General features: G+C 44.4%; 1 protein-coding gene and 1 long non-coding RNA gene across 3 annotated transcripts in view; one reads left to right on the plus strand and one right to left on the minus strand.

Annotated features, from left to right (window-relative positions):
* Positions 1-16,695, minus strand: part of LOC142772156 (uncharacterized) — a 284,133-nt gene that overhangs the window by 59,354 nt on the left and 208,084 nt on the right. For both annotated transcript variants that reach the window (XM_075874306.1, XM_075874305.1), the window contains one exon: positions 4,486-4,616. In XM_075874306.1, the coding sequence (XP_075730421.1) occupies positions 4,486-4,616 (131 nt within the window). The remainder of the gene's footprint in view (positions 1-4,485; positions 4,617-16,695) is intronic.
* LOC142772158 (uncharacterized) overlaps positions 13,735-16,695 on the plus strand; it is a 93,879-nt gene continuing 90,918 nt past the window's right edge. The window contains exon 1 of the long non-coding RNA XR_012886297.1: positions 13,735-14,014. This is a non-coding gene — a long non-coding RNA (uncharacterized LOC142772158). The remainder of the gene's footprint in view (positions 14,015-16,695) is intronic.

Consider the following 16,695-nt stretch of genomic DNA (forward strand, 5'->3'; position numbering starts at 1 on the left):
ATGCTGGACATGTTAGCGATGGTCTTGTTGAGTCGCTCTGTCATGCCGTTGCTCTGCGGATGATATGCCGTGGTCTTGCGATGGCTCGTGTAGCTGAGCTTGAATATGTCATGAATAAGCCGGGCCGTGAATGCTCTTCCTCTGTGATTACGCACGACGGGACGCCATGTCGAAGTACGATCCGGTGCATAAAAAATTGGGCAACGTCGGAAGCCGTAGCGCGCTGTAGTGCCTTTGTTTCGGCGTACTTCGTCAAATAGTCGGTGGATACTATGATCCACTTGTTCCCGGCAGATGATAGCGAAAAGGGCCCCAGTAAATCCATTCCTATTTGATCAAATGGCGCTCTGGGTGGTTATATTGGTTGAAGAAGCCCCGCGGGCTTTAGAGGCGGGGATTTGTGGCGTTGACATTCCCGGTAGATTTTCACGTATCGCTTAACAGATGCAGAAAGCTTATGCCAGAAGTATGCTTGTCGAACTCGAGCGAGAGTTCGAGAGGAACCTAAGTGACCAGATGTGGGCTCATAGTGGCAGGCAAGAAGAATGTCGTCAGGCATGTCAGTTGGAACAACTAGAAGATAGGGTCTCTCATTGCCGTAGGAGTTTTTCTTATACAAGACCCCATCTCGCAGACAGAACGATGACAGACTTCGAGAAATACATCGAGGTATGAACGAGTTGCATCCTTCAAGGTTTTAGATAACTGCGCGAATTTCATCGTCCGCGCACTGTCGTGTAATCAGATCAGTTGTAGTAAGGGCCCCAAGGAAACCACCGTCCTCCTCGGTGTCGTGGCCACAAACTTCGACAGGTGCACGGGATAATGAATCAGCATCTTCATGCTTGCTGCCCGATTTGTAAGCGATCGTGAAATCGTATTTCTGCAGACGAAGACTCCATCGCGCCAGTCGCCCACACGGGTCCCGTAGGTTGGCTAACCACCACAACAAATGATGGTCTGTCACTACCTTGAAGTGGCGTCCGTAAAGGTAAGGCCTAAATTTCATCTTGGCCCATACAACAGCGAGGCACTCTTTCTCTGACGTGGAGTAGTTGACCTTGGCGCAGGAAAGAGTGCGGCTAGCGTACGCTATTACTCGCTCTGTGCCCTGTTGTTGTTCACGAGGACAGCACCAAGACCCACGTTGCTGGCGTCAGTATGAATTTCAGTATCAGCGTCTTGGTCAAAGTGAGTGAGAACTGGTGGTGTCTGCAAACGCTCTCGTAGCTCAGAGAAAGCTGCGTCCTGTTCTTCTTCCCAGAGGAATGGAACATCTTCCCGAGTGAGTCGAGTGAGCGGTTCAGCAATCCTAGAAAAATTGGCTATAAAGCAGCGATAGTACGCGCAGAGCGCCAGGAAGCGACGTACTACCTTCTTATCTCGTGGAACAGGAAACGAGGCCACGGTGGTACTTTTGCCAGGGTCAGGTCGCATACCATCCGCACTGACAACATGGCCGAGAAACTTTAGTTTCTTGTAACCGAAATGGCATATTTCTGGCTTCAGTGTCAGGTTAGCAGAGCGGAGCGCTTCCAGCACATTCTGCAGATGCTTCAGGTGCTCCTCAAAGGTGGCAGAAAACACGACAACGTCATCCAGATAAACTAGGCATGTGTGCCAATTTAGACCGGTAAGAACAGTGTCCATCATTCTCTGGAATGTCGCAGGCGCAGAACAGAGGCTGAATGAAAGCACTTTGAATTCTTATAGGTCATCTGGTGGAACAAAGGCGGTTTTTTTCACGATCTCGTTCATCAACTTTGATCTGTCGGTAGCCACTTTTTAAGCCTATCGATGAAAAATACTTTGTATGTGTTATCTTTCGGGGCAGCGAAAATATATAGAATGTTGGGGATTTGTTGGGAACAAATGGTGTCATCGGATCATTTCTCGATGACGTGTCATCGAATTTTGGTTCACACAAACCTACACGAGAGCAAGGTCATTAGAAAGCCTCGTGACACTCCCAAAGGAAGGTCGGTGCTCACTCTCGCGTTGCACTTTCATCCACCTCCAGTGCTGTCTGAAAGCTACTTTTCTTTTGTCAAACGCATAAACGTAACTGTTCCTGCACATAAGTTTAGCTTTTTTCTTCTGGGAGAGCACGACACTGCGTCTTCATACATTTTACTCTGAATCGATAAAATTTCACGTGGTTTGCAGCATGGTTCATGTGTTTTTCGGCGTTAAGCCATTTTGGCATATTATTTTTCAGCGTTTCTTTTTTAAGGTGTTTCAGCTTTAGGACATTTCACTTTTGAGTGATTCAACGTTCGATTTGTTTATAATTCGGCCTGCTAAATATTGGCGTTGTAGAAGGGACCAAGTCCTTGAGAACGGTGTGGTGGTCATTAAAGAGCCATATTATTTTTTTCGCCCTAGTTTTTTTCCAGCGCGACCGAAAGCTTACCCTTCGCAGTGTTCGCAGCTGCAGTAGTTACTCCTAGAAATACGTAGTTAATTTTAAGCAGCAGTTTTCGATTTGAAAGGCTCTGAACACCGACATGCCTTTTTGTTCAGCAACGCTGAGAATTGATAGCGATGCCGGTTGCCCTTACAGCGACTTGTACGTGCTGTCAGTGTTCTGATTTCGCGGGAGCTATGGTAACTATGCTTGACCACGTTAATTCTCAGCTTTACAACTACTTTTGAAAAAATAACAAGCAGTTACATTAAGACGATGTGGCTTTATACGGCTTCCTTCTATTCATACCGCGTTGCGTGTGCCTGCGCCTAAGGTTGATGTGCCTGTGTCGTAGACGGCTTGTCCCGTCGTCATTACTCGCTCGACACAAGAGCCGAATCAGGTCACCGAAAACGTCACTGCGAGTCATTTCTGAGACAAGGTGTAGGTAACAAAAGCATGTCTCTCCAAAATCTTAGCGACCTGGAAACTGCGTGCACGGTCTTATGAGCACGTATAAAAGTTGCTCAAGTCGTGCTAGCGAGCACGGGATCATTACACCATGTGCAGGTAGCGCCCCTTAATGGCGCACTACTAATGCAGGCCTATAAGTGCATTTTATAGAGTAATATTTTTTAATATAAAGAAGCAAATAATATTTCACTACTAAAGAAAAAATTGTTCACCGCGAACACTAGTTTACGGTCGCGTGACAGGGCAGCTCGAAGAATTGAAGTTCCTGCCACCTGGTGACGCCATAGGCTATTTTCGCCAGTTTCAAAGAAAAAATAAAAACATAACTATTTTTCACGAGATAAATGAGGTTGGTTTTAGTCAGTATGGGGCACAATCTTTCCATTCGTACAGTGATCTCATTTCTTGGTCTGGGCACTTATCGGTCACTTGAAGACGGGCGTTAAAGGAACTATCTACCACACTGAAAAATTGCTGATTGTGGCGCGAATGAGAAGATAGTTCATCACATCGACGGCAACGGGCATGTTTTTGTCTCATTACAAAGAAATATAACTTTAACTTGATTTGAAATTCAACAAAACTGACCGCTATAGCGTCACAAAACAGCGATGTTGTCTATCTGCTGGTAGGACCAAAAATCCTCGCAGGTAGACTTGACTAGCTTAAAAAAAGAATGTGTAACCTCAAATTATATTTTGCGCACTTAAGGCAGGTTAAGATTGCGCAAGAGACTATTTCTCACGCCTTTCAAGAGGCGCCTGGTGGCGCGGCCGGTAGTGTGTTCGCTTGCCTGCATGTCTGCCTGCAAACGGCAGAAAAACGCGAGCATGGCGTGCACCTCCACTCATACGAACAACCAAAAATACGTGCGTGCCTTTAATGACCACTAAGGTATTTTTTTTACTAATAAACAAAACTTCATGAAGCCTGCGAATACCGCATGCGCTTTCAGTTTTTGTCTTTCACCGGCAGCACAATCGTCATCGCGTTCACCGACCAGTGTTGTGGATATCCATCCCACCGATCGAAGGAAACCCAATGCAGATTGAAAAATTCGGTTTTAAAACATTCTACACGCTTTCCAGCGAAATCACCGCATGGTTAGAGACTTCAATTGGTACGCTTTTTATTGTGACAGAAAACAGAAAATCAGTCAACGACAGCATACAGTTCCCGTTAAGTCATCTCCCCATCTGCAAAAACTACTTCTCACCAAATGACAGTGTAACGACATAAATTACTTCCATCAAGCATGGCCCCTACTGCTTCTTGCGCTTTATAGTACATGTATGTTTGCATGCAAGTCTAGGTTTATAGAGAGGATTGCACGCCTTACTTAACGAGTTGTTTGCGAAAAAAAAAAACTACTCGTACTGCGTATCACCCATCTGTTTTTATCAATCAAATCTGTGCTCAATCAGCAGCTCACCGAGCTTGCCATTGTGATTTAAATAGAAGTTGAAGGGATACCCGCGACATAAAATAAATGACTGTTACATAAAAAGCGGAGTTGGATATATGAAAAAAAAAACTGGTGCGAGTGCAGTTTGCTAAAGAAGTTTGGACAGAGTTGACCATCGTGGTGACATGGCCGTACTCACGTAGCTGATCATCTTCTTGAAGCTGGGTGATGCGTAAGTGTAAAGAGCCTCTTGACTCGCTGGATCGACGTCGACCATGTCGCCCACCTTGTACAGGTTCCTCTTTTTTGTGTTCGCTGTGGCACTGATGGCTGCGTGCGAGTGAGCAAGACAACTCCATGTTACAGACACATCTCTTTGCGCTTCTAGCTACTCAATAGTGGGTCAATGTCCCTTCTGAGTGGTAAAAATGAACACGCTGGCTTCTTACGCTGGCAGGCATTGCAGTGCGAATTGAAACTGGTATGTTGTCCGAATTGTCTAACCAGACAGCATCAACCATTGCCTCAAGAGCAATTTTAGATCTTAAGTGCGGTACACTTCAGAGGCCACTTCAAGGCTAGCAGTGCCCTGGGTTAAAATGAACGAACAAGGTCTAACACATGTAACAGAAATAGCCAAGTAATGATAATAATAAACAAATGAAAGCGCTAAAACCTTTCGCAAACATAGGGCTGACTCCAGAGGAGTGCGAGAGGAGGCACCATCACTTCGTCGAGCGAGCGAATGCTCCTCCCCGTGGGCCGCTTTTGTGTCGGCGCTCACGTGTCGCTTCGTCGCAGCTTTTACATATGATCGGGTTAACAACCTGGCGGAAGTCGACAGAGCGCAGCAAAAAGTACCGCACATATCGCACACCGATCTTCCCGCCAATATTTTACTCGTGCCGGGGAAGCCCTACGTGTTTCCCTAAAACACTGGTGTCATTGACGCTTTGTTAGATGGAGAATTGAGAACTCTACAAATTGGGAATCACTGGGTGCCCGCGCGGCGAACTTTCTCAGGTATCACATTGGTGGAGACGCCACAAGTTTCCTACAGAGTACCAAACTGGATTCAAGCTTCAAGAGGAAACCGCCGTGTAGTGTATGCTTGTTGTGTACGTATAACTACTCGTGTCAATGAGCATCACCATTCCCCCATTCTTTTGCTGCGGTGCGATATCGCTGACCAGCAGAACAGCCCAGGTCGACTTCTCTCTATTTTTGCATTGCCTAAATAATTGTTGTCGTAGCGCATTTCTCAATCAGCTGCGGTCGCGATCATAGGCTTGGTGTCAAATTTTACTTGCATTCGAGTGCTCCGGGCATACCTTGGTATAAAAAATGTACAGTAGAGCTATATGAAGGAGAGCAACCCAATTGCGTTGAAGTGACTGTTATGACTAACCGCAGTTGGCAAGCACGAATGTATGTTAAGCGCTAAATAGGCATGCGTCAAGGTACCGCTGACAAATCTGTACGTGCGATTTCCGCCAGCGCATCACGAGTAGCCTTAGTTTGACACGAACTTCAAATCGCTCACGAATGTGTACTCTTAAAGGGAATGTTAGCTATAACAAAAACTCACTGCGTAATACCGGGGTCCCCGCGCAGCGTGTTGGGGGTATCCAGGCAGAGTAAGCTTCACCACTGGGGCGACGCGTCACAGCCCCTCGAAACCCGCCTGTACCCTGTTTAGCTACCGGTAATAATGCGTAATAATGCGCAAGAAAGTACCTGCAGTGCTACATTATAATCACTCTGGTGTAGCGCAACAAAGTATTTTACCCCGACCAAGGCGGTTGTATTTTGATGAAAACTTTGTGTACGTAGACACATGTGCCCGTTAAAAAACACTGCACTGTCAAACTCAGTTCAGAGTTTCCCGCGACGCAGTGCCTTCTCGAAATGACATCGTGATTTTGCGGTACTCTTTACGGATATGTAGGCGCAACACCCCCTCCCCCCGTCTTACGCAACGAGGTGTTTCTACATGGCATGTTTTTTCGCCTTTTCCATGGCCTCACCAGCAAAGCCTTAGCTGAGAGCCGGCAACAGCGAAGTGGTACGCTTAATAAAGGACACGAATGCTATACTCGGGGACAACTTTTTCTGAAAATGAAGGAAGGGAAAGCTATGGGAGCGGAGCTAACTGCTCTGTGTTACTGCGCCGTTGTAGTCCCGATATACATGAATGTGTTTCATTTTCAGCGTCACTGATATGTATATCTTGCAGTTCATTTCTTGATAATAAAATATTGGGAGCGCAAACTAACGGGACGCAAAAAAGGAGACAAACTTCGCATTTGCTCCTTGGTTGTTGCGTTGAACCACGATTGCTGAGCGTGTAGGCATATAGGCGTTTCGTTCTCTACGCTTAATTTGTGTCATTCTGTTTTGTCCAGAAATGACGTGAATATTGTCAGTGCTGAAGTATTTAGGCCATGCACAGATATTTATACTCATCTAGAGCTGAAAACTGACGCGCGTAGCATGCTCTCCTAGCGCGGGCGTGGTATACCAAAGAGAAGCTCGCAGATCCTGCGGCTAGAAATCAAATTCAGTTTAGATCGCGTTGAGTTACGCTGACATCAAAATGCATCGGCGGCCCACTGGCCACAAGCACCACAGCTCACAAAACGTACAGCGGTCACCTCGTGCCGCTGCAGAACTTACAAATTTTGTGCTCAATCCCAACCGCTGCTCGTTTCCGTCTCCTTCATTAAAACCGTGCGGGCGTGCGGTAATTTCTCTCGATACTGCATGGCGCCGGTTGTGTACACCTGAGGATATCAATCCTATGTTGCACTTGCTGGATAACGAATTTAGAATTGCAAGGTGCTTAAACCACTGCCCTTCTGTAAAATGTCATACTTTCTGAACACCTACACAATTAGCGCTGGTTCGAAAGTTCAAAACGAAATGGTCACCTACAATTTCGCCAGCAATAGTTGTGTCCAGACATTGTAAAGCACGTTTCATTATTAAACATGTCCGACGACAACACTCTCTGAGCCACACCAAGTCTGGTGTTTACACCATCCTTTTTCCCGGGTAGATTTTCATGGCTGTGGACGGTATTCAGACACCATTTCTGAACCAGCAGGGAAACTTGTTGTAGACAGCTTTAAATCTGGGCACGGCGAGTATTCGTCAGCTGGAATAAATTGTGCTACGTGGTAAATCGCAGCAGCTAAAAAGGTGTTTTGTTATGTATTTTCTGCATTAACAGCTGGCTAAAATCTTGTTTGATTGATATATGTGGTTTATTGGCGCAAGTGCCATTTATTAACCAAAGAGCGCTAGAACATAACATTTTATACAGACAATGGTTATGTTATGTGACTCTATAACGCTGTATTCTTCGTCCCTAAGCCGGGTAAAATCAGACATGTACTAAAAACATGAGAGTGATGTGAAATGTGCTCATATACAATGAATGACAAGTCAAGAAGAAAACAATGGAGTCATGCGGTATGAGCCCCAACGTCTGTTCGATGTCCTTGAGACCGCAAGGCAGGTGCTGTCATTAACTACCTCTGCAGCAGTTTCTGTTAAGAGGCCGTGTTATGGCTTGCCTGGGTAAATAATGTGAAAGCTGTGCACAACATTTAAAAATGAAAAATAGTGATACAATCGCGAACGGTGATGTCTTTCTCGCGCCTGGAAATGTAATTGTGCCTAGTTCGGTCAGCTTTTATAACAGCAAAGCGTTCCCACTGCGCGTAACACTATATATCGGCCATTTGGTACACAGTACCTTGCAAGGTACCATTGTGGCCTGTTTTGCTGACACTAAACCCTTTGTCCTGTCGCATCTTCGCACAGATGCACCATTGCCGCCAACTACTAATAATGACCATGCGACGACCACAGCTTCAACTGCCACCATACATCCTGATTTCGCTGTGGCGCAAAAGGTTAGCACTACGTCGAAAACACAGTGCTTTTTTTGACGTTCACTCTAAGCTTCCGGGGCGCACTTTTATTGCAGTGCACTGCATCAAAACCAGAGGCCATTCGAATGTACACCACCACCTATACGGTGCGTCATACGCAGAGCACAAGATCATCAATGACGTCACATAATTCGGCCATCGTCCATTGCTTGGTCTTCACCTGTTTTGCTGCAGCTCCGGAAAAAGCGCGGCTTGGTATGACTTTGTTACTATTATCGAGCACCCATTCAGATCACGCGAAAAGACGTATATTCGATGCCGTGAATCGGCAATGCTGTAGACACTTCATCGGGCTGAATATTTTGCAAGCGTCAATATCCGCTCAGGCTATAGACCTGTGATGAAAGCGGACAAGGACAAGACGGTCTTTGCAACACCCGATGACCTCTGAAAGTTCAGCGTAATTCTCTTAGGTTTACGCAACACTTCGACAACGTTGGCGAGATACAGTACTCCGCGGCCTTAAGTGGGGAACCTAATTATGTTGCCTGAATGACGTCGTTATTTTTTCTTCCACTTTACTTTAACATCTTGAGTGGCTGGACAAAGTTTTAACTTACATTTCTAATGTTGGGCTGCAACTCAATAAAACAAATGTTAGTTCACCGGAATGAGCCTCAGTGTACAAGCACCTTGTTCGCAAAGATGATGTTTGGCCATCTCCTGAGAAGGTAATTGCTGTGACACGCTTTCAATACGAAGCATTTTTCAGCGAACTTCAGCGATTTTGAGTGTACTTATCTATGTATCTTTCTACTACTTACGCTTGGGCGCTCTCGTGGTCACCCCCTTACCTTGGCATGGACCACAATTAGCATGGGAGGGTAGCATTGCTTGACGAATATGATGCGCTCGTCAAGACATGAATAATGTCAAAATCCCGTCGCGTCCGTCGTCAAAACTTCCCGCCAGACATTGGCACATACCCACTGGCGAGTATGCGCCGCTGGTTTGTGGGTATGTGCCACCGGAGATTTATACTTGGTACTCAAGAACGACAACACACATGAGCAGTTTTAACGCATGAGCGTTAAGAAATACCCGATATCGATAGCGTCGACGCGACGAATGCAAAGAATAAATATCAGGGTCTCAGCTGGAATCGAACCCAAGCATTTTGCGTGGCAATGCAGTATTTTACCACAGAGCTACGGCTGGTTTCGGAACTACTTTTCAAATAGACGCTGATCTTAGTGGTTGCAGTGCTGCCTACCCAATTTCATAAACATTACACATGTACTCCTTTGATACAGCCGTCACACCGGGTTAACGTCGATTGTGGTTAGTTGCCATGCACTGAAGTTGATATATGTTGCGGTGTCCAGGGCCAGCATCCTCGTGAGCATCAGCACTTCAAATCAGCTTCTGGTGTTGCTAATACGCATGTTGCAGTTGGCATCGTTGTCCAAGGGGAAACAACTGGTTAAAAAACATCTGCAACTCTTCGACATATGTCTGTGCGTGAAACATTTGTACATATATTTAGCCCCATTTCATGATGTGTTGCTCAATAAAGAAATTGGAACACCGTCACCTTCCCTCCGCATGCTTCACCGATTCGCAGCTACGTGGGATCTGCCGATTTTTTCTCGTCCTGAACATCAGAAGCAGTTATGAAGTTTTTTTTGGGCTGCACTATATTTTCGCCGGTTCATCCGCGACTTCGCCTCTATCACATTCCCACTGCGAAAGCTGCTGATATTGGGCACAGCCTTCACTTGTACAACCGATTACGACATCGTTTTTGACACCCTGAAAGCGGTGCTGACATCTGACTGCGTCATTTGCCACTTCGATAAATATGCTCCTACCTGCCTGCACATTGACGTTTCGGCTGTGGCATTGGTGCCGTTATTCTGCAGCGTAACACAACAGGCCGAGAGAGAGTCGTCGCTTAGGCAAGCCGGGCACTGACGAATGCTGAACCAAACTACTTAATTATAGAACAGGAGTGCTCGGCTGTACTTTGGGCCGTACAGCAATTCCGCCCACATCTTTATGGATGGGAATTTACCGTAATTACAAACCACCACGCTTTCTGCTGGTGGTCATTAGTAAAAAATTCGTCCGAAGGCCTCAGCCGCTGTGTTTTCCGGACGTAAAGGTGCACATTTGACGTTATATACAAATCTGGGAAAAACACCAAGATGATTTCGCCCAGTCGCACTGCTCTATCCCACTCATTGCGCGTCTAAAGATGAGGCTCAGTTTCCAGCTACGCTATAAAAACTAATGGTTGCGGCCACAGTGCCTTCGACTTATTAGTATACCCTCAGTCGGCCTCCTTTCAACAGCAAGATGCATACTGTCATCGCATTGTTCAACGACTCGGCAGAAAGTCTCCACCACTGACAGCCGGATTACACTAAGGCAATTCAAATTTGAAAACACCGTGCTGTATCAGTACCTTTACAATGAAGATGGATACTGGTGGGTTTTCGTCCTTCCGCGTTCGCTTCGTGCGCAAGTACTTGAAGCCTTTCACGACGACCCCTCTGCTGGCCACTTGGGATTCGATAAAACTTATACAACTGCATTGGAAGGTATAGCGCGAGAACTAAACGACGACACAGAGACAAGAAGGACACGAAGGACACGAAGGACAGAGCGTCCTTCGTGTCCTTCTTGTCTCTGTGTCGTCACTTTGTTCTCGCGCTATAACTATCGTCATGCTATACCAACTAGCCCAAGCTTCCACACTGCATAGGAAGCTTTTGACCCGGCCTCGCTACTTTGGTTGCCAAGTGCGTCTCTTCGTGCGCACTATCAACGACGCAAGTGGTCTACTTCACCTTCTGCTGGCTTTTTACAACCGATACAACATCTCGAAGAACCTTTTTTCATTTTTTAATAGACCTGATCCCGTAACGACGACAAGATATCGCTGGATCGTTACAGAGGTCGACGATCTCACGCGATACGCAGAGACTGCTCCTATGTGCTCTAGCTCCGCCTCAGACGTCACTGCCTTCTTCCTCAAAGACGCTCTCTTCCGTCATAGTGTGCCTGGCATCCTAGTTACTGATCACGGCAAGACTTTTCTGTCCAAAGTTATTGAAGTACCTGAAGCTTGTGGCACAGATAACAAGACAACAGTGTGAAATACATTACTCTTTTGTATTTGTATTGTCACGGGGTCATGACGTGGCCGAAGACAGGAGACTTCATGTTGGGATTTAACTGTTTATTTGGGTGAACCTGTGCCCGGTGAACGGAAAGTCTGATTTTAGTAGCAGTCTTGCACAGATAGCTGTGAACGGAGCATCGACTGTCGATCAACTGACAAGCGGCGAAGCACGTCGGCATTTATACGCTAGCCATCGAATGTTTTAGCGTTAATGCTAGCGGTGACGTAGGTTCCAGAATAAACTGTGTAGTTCACGGAGTGCGCGTGATCTAATCGAAATGATCTACTACAGTCTTGAAGCTTCTCGAAGACTGCAGGCGCAGTTTGCGCTGAGAATCATGTAGTGTATTGGGGCGATAACAAAACTTGCGAAAAGGAACGTGGCAGTGCCCCCCTCTGAAAAATACATCGTCCCGATGTTTTAACGGAAGAGGAAAGTACAACAATAATGCAAGAAAGTACACATAATAGGTTATAATACATCAATATTACATAAAAACACTGTTTCAGTTAAAGCGCACGAAATGGCTTGAGGCGCGCGACATGGACGACTTCAGGTCGCGATCGGTGTCGTTGAGAGTTCATAATACCGTTGGGTACAACCTCGTAATCGAGTGGGCCGAGACGTCAAACCACCTTGTATGGTCCGAAGTACTGTCGCGGTAGCTTTCTTACATTTTAACCTGTGTCTAAACCAGGCTGTCTTTCCCTGCAGAATGAAAGCTGCACGTGTGACGGTGTTATTTAAAACGGGTAATAAAAATGACATGGGTAACTATCACGCTATATCTATTCTTCCAGTATTTTCAAAAGTACTTGAAAAATAATTTTGAATCGATTTACTGAATTTGAAGAAAAACATAACTTTATAACACCGTTCCAATTTGGTTTCCGCAAAGGTCTTAGCACTGAACTGGCGTTGTTGGCTCAAAAAGACTTAATATTAACAGCACTTAACGAAAGTAAATTAGTCCTAGAAATTTTTGTTGACTTCACTAAAGCATTCGATATTATAAATCATACCCTTTTATTAGAGAAACTGTTACGCTATGGCTAGTGCGGTAAGGTGGCAGAACTGATAAAATCCTATCTACAACATCGTATTCAGCGAGTCGACATAAACCAGGACCTCTCTAGTCCCCTTGCCGTGCCTTCAGGTGTGTCACAAGGCAGTATCTTAGGCCCATTTCTTTTTAATCTCTATATTAATGATATTGTTGCCATGAATCTTCAGGCAAAATTTATAATTTACGCTGATGATACTAGTATTTTTTAATAGGGAATTCGGCTGATGAATTAATAGATGAAGCCAACTTAACCTTACAAAAGTTAGACGAATGAGCATCTCAAAACAGTTTCAAATTAAATACAAATAAAACAAAAGCCATGTTATTTCACAGTAAAAAATGAAAAAAATATAGGTAATAAAGCTTTAACAATAAACTCCTCACCTAACACCCTCGTATCCAGTTTTAAAACATTAGGCATCGTCTTTCAGGAAACATTATGCTGGGATGCACATGTCGATCGCCTAGTAACAAAGTTCTCTCAAGTGACTAGTATTGTTTACCGCAATTGTCATATACTGTCACAGAACATTATGATGCTAATTTTCAACAATTTGTTTCGATCCAGACTGAACTATTGTCATTTAGTTTGGGGCACCACAACACAAGGAAATCTACACAGAATACACGTCCTACAAAAAAGTTCTTACGCACAATTGAAAATGTCCCAAGACATTTGCACACATGTGAGTATTTCTTACAATATAGAATACTTCCAGTCACAACACTATATGATTACCATTTTTGTAAGGCGTATAGACAAAAGTTAAAAACCAGAGCAGACTTCGTTAAGCGCCTTTCCAGGTTACAAAAAACACCCCTGTATATGCAACACGTAAAAAGGAGTACTGGAAAATACCGACAGTGCGAACAATATATGGAAAACAAACAATCGGAAACAACTTACCAAGATTAATAAACAGATTGATTTGCGAAGGACTACAATTAGAGAACATGTCTTTTAAAGCCATACACAGATATTCTGAACTCAAGACAAATAATTCTTGAAAAGCATTCTTCTGATGCCTCTCATTTCTAAATCTCGTGCACACGAATAATTAAGGTCACGTATGAAGAACGTTATGGTAATGCGGTATTTTTCTTCTTCTTTTTCTTTTTTCTTTTTCTTTGTCTGGGCAGAGGATTGCAATTTTGTAAACTTAGACACTATTGTTTTTTTCTATATATGTCCTGTATTATATAATGTTGATTTATGTTGGTTTCTTGTTATTGCATCATTGCTGTTAAGGCAGCGGCGACGGCGAGGCAAGCACGTTGGATAACCTCTGCTGTGTTTTACAGGCGCTGACTTCGAAAACTTCCTGTGGTGCCTTGACCCAAGGCTGTGCCTAAAATCGCCTGGACTGAACTTCAATTTTCCCGCGCCCATTCTACCTGTCTGCTTGGAAGAAACTGCGTCGTTCTACGGCGCAGATCATCGGCGCAGATCATCAGCAAACAGCAGCGGCACCACGACAGAAAGAGACTTTGCGCAGGGGCGTGATTTTGGCAGGGCACTTTGGCAGCGGCGACGGCGAGGCAAGCACGTTGGATAACCTCTGCTGTGTTTTACAGGTTGGTTAAACTTCTCGTTCTTGTTCGTTTACGACTTTTCATTCGCTGTCGCTGCTGCCAAGCGATTTGTTTTGAGGACGAATGATTTTGGGGCCCAAACATGACAAAGTGTTGCGGTTGCAGAGCTGAAATTGAAAATGCCGCGAGTGCTATTGTTTGCAGTGAGTGCGAATTCTGTTTTCATGCTTCGGTATGCTCAGGCATGAGTGAACAGGAGTATGCTGAAAAGAAAAAGTCGTTTAAGAAAAGAGCATGGAAGTGTGAGGCCTGCAGGCCGGGGGCATCCAAGAGTACCACACGGCCCGCTGATCAAATAGGAGATGCTCAGCTTAAGATTACGATCATGGACATAGACAAGAAATTAACTTCTCTCCTCACTTTGAATGAAAAGGTAGAGGGAATAGACAGGTCAATTCAGTTGCTGTCGGATCACTTTGATAAAATTCAAGAACGCTTGAGTGGGCATGACAGGGAAATAAAAAACATAAAATGCAAGATCGACAAACTTGAGAAGGAGGATCCAGCTAAGGGTCTCGCCCAGCTTCAGATTGATTTTGATGACCTCGAGTGGCGCAGCCGACGTCTAAATGTGGAGATACATGGAATTCCTGAGACTGCAGGTGAAAATCTTTTAAACAAGGTAAATGATCTTGCGAAAACCTTGAGTTTGACGGAACTTGCTCCGGCGGATATTTCCGCTATTCACAGGATGGCATCGAGGCCAGGTAGAGAGCGTGGAGTGATCCTTCGCTTTGTCCACCAGGACCTTCGAAATATGTGGTTAGAAAAAAGAAAATCCTTGAGGCAGGAACAAGAAAATGTCTACATAACTGAGAATATGACCAAGCGTTCCCGGGCTCTTTTATTAGCAGCTAAAACCTGGGCTAGGAGAGTTGGCTATGACTTTGCATGGCATTCCAATGGGAAGGTCTTGGTGCGTAGGAAGAGTGGAGAACGTGCGCAGGTCATCAGGTGTGAAGATGACTTGTCAGCGTTGAGCAATTGATGTTAGTTTTTTGTGCTGTTTCTTGGTATCTCTTTTTTTTGTTTGTTTTTACTGCTCTGTAAAATGGATGACCTCGGATATATCGCCCTTCGTGAGTTAGCGAAGCGGTTTGGAAACGTACAAAGAGGTTTTCTCCGATGCTTCCATTTAAATGTACAATCATTGGGAAACAAAGTAAATGAACTCGAGTGTCTGTTTAATCAAATGAAAGGTTGTTTTGATGTTGTTATGCTAACGGAAACCTGGAAATCGGATATTTCAGAAGAATTTGAACTACCTCATATGAAAACGTTCTCTGTTTTTCGGCCAAGTCGTCGAGGAGGTGGTGTCACTATGCTACTTGAAAATTCTTTACCAGCCGTATTGCTCGAAAAGTTTACTTCAGTTACTGCTCATTACGAAATGTTATGTGTTCAGTTTCAAGATGTCATAGTTGCTGTGTGTTACCGGCCACCTGATGGTGATTTGTCTGATTTTTTTGCATTTTTAGACGTTTTCTTAACATTTGTAAATCAACATCAATACACTGTTATATTGGGTGGTGATTTCAATATTGACATGGGGCATGAAAGCACGAGAAAGTGTGACTTTGAAACTATTATTGCATGCAACGGTTGCGAAAACATTATAAATAGATCCACTAGAATTAGTCTGTCTTCGGAGACCACCATAGACTTATTTATCACAAACTGTGATCTGTCGTGTGTTACCTGTGCTGTCCTTACGTATCCTATTAGTGATCACATGGCGATATGTTGTTCTGTAAAAACAGCTGTACCTACGTTAATTCAGAATGACATTCCTTATAGTTATCAGCATGTCTCGCCAGCTGCTTTAGATGCTTTCCGTTTAGAGATTGGCACTTTGCATTCGGACAATGTTTTTTACTCAAATGATGCAAACTCAGCCTATGACGCTTTTTTAGAATCGTTTATTTGTATATACAAAAAACACTTTCCTTATAAACAGCGGAAAAAACGTAAAGGTTGTCGGAAACCTTGGATGACACGTGAACTCTTACGTAAAATAGACAGGAAAAACAGATTATTCCGGAAATTCATACGTACGCGCGACGAGGCGGACCTAATTGCTTTCAAGCAGTTCCGAAATGCCTTAAGTAAAGAAATGAAGAAATCAAAGGAGCTGTATCATATACAAGCATTTACTGTGTGTTCAAAACGAGCAGATGTTTTATGGAATAGAATAAACTCTTTGATGGGCCGAAATTCGAAAACAGAAGAAATTAAGGAGGTACTCCATGACGGAAACTTGGTCAGTGGAGAGGCTATGGTCAATGTTTTTAATGATTACTTCGTTTACAGAGACTTTAGCGACAGATCAACCGCTACTTGCCGAACTCTGGGTCCAGAAATTGCAAACACGTTTTTCTTAGCAGGTACTATCGAACCAGAAGTCCGCACAGTATTTCTCGGCTTAAAAAACAGTCGCAGCTGCGACGCTGATGGCATACAAATAAAACCAGTGAAATATGTTATCGATCAGATCAGTCCAGCACTAACACACATATTCAATCTCTGTATTTCGACAGGGGTTTTTCCTTCGAAAATGCAAACGGCACGCGTAATAGCTCTCTACAAAAAGGGGAACAAGCATAACGTTGCAAATTATCGACCGATATCTATTCTCCCCGTATTTTCTAAAGGTTTCGAAAAAA

This window comes from Rhipicephalus microplus, chromosome 9, assembly GCF_043290135.1.
Source record: "Rhipicephalus microplus isolate Deutch F79 chromosome 9, USDA_Rmic, whole genome shotgun sequence".
NCBI classification, from domain to species: Eukaryota; Metazoa; Arthropoda; class Arachnida; order Ixodida; family Ixodidae; genus Rhipicephalus; species Rhipicephalus microplus.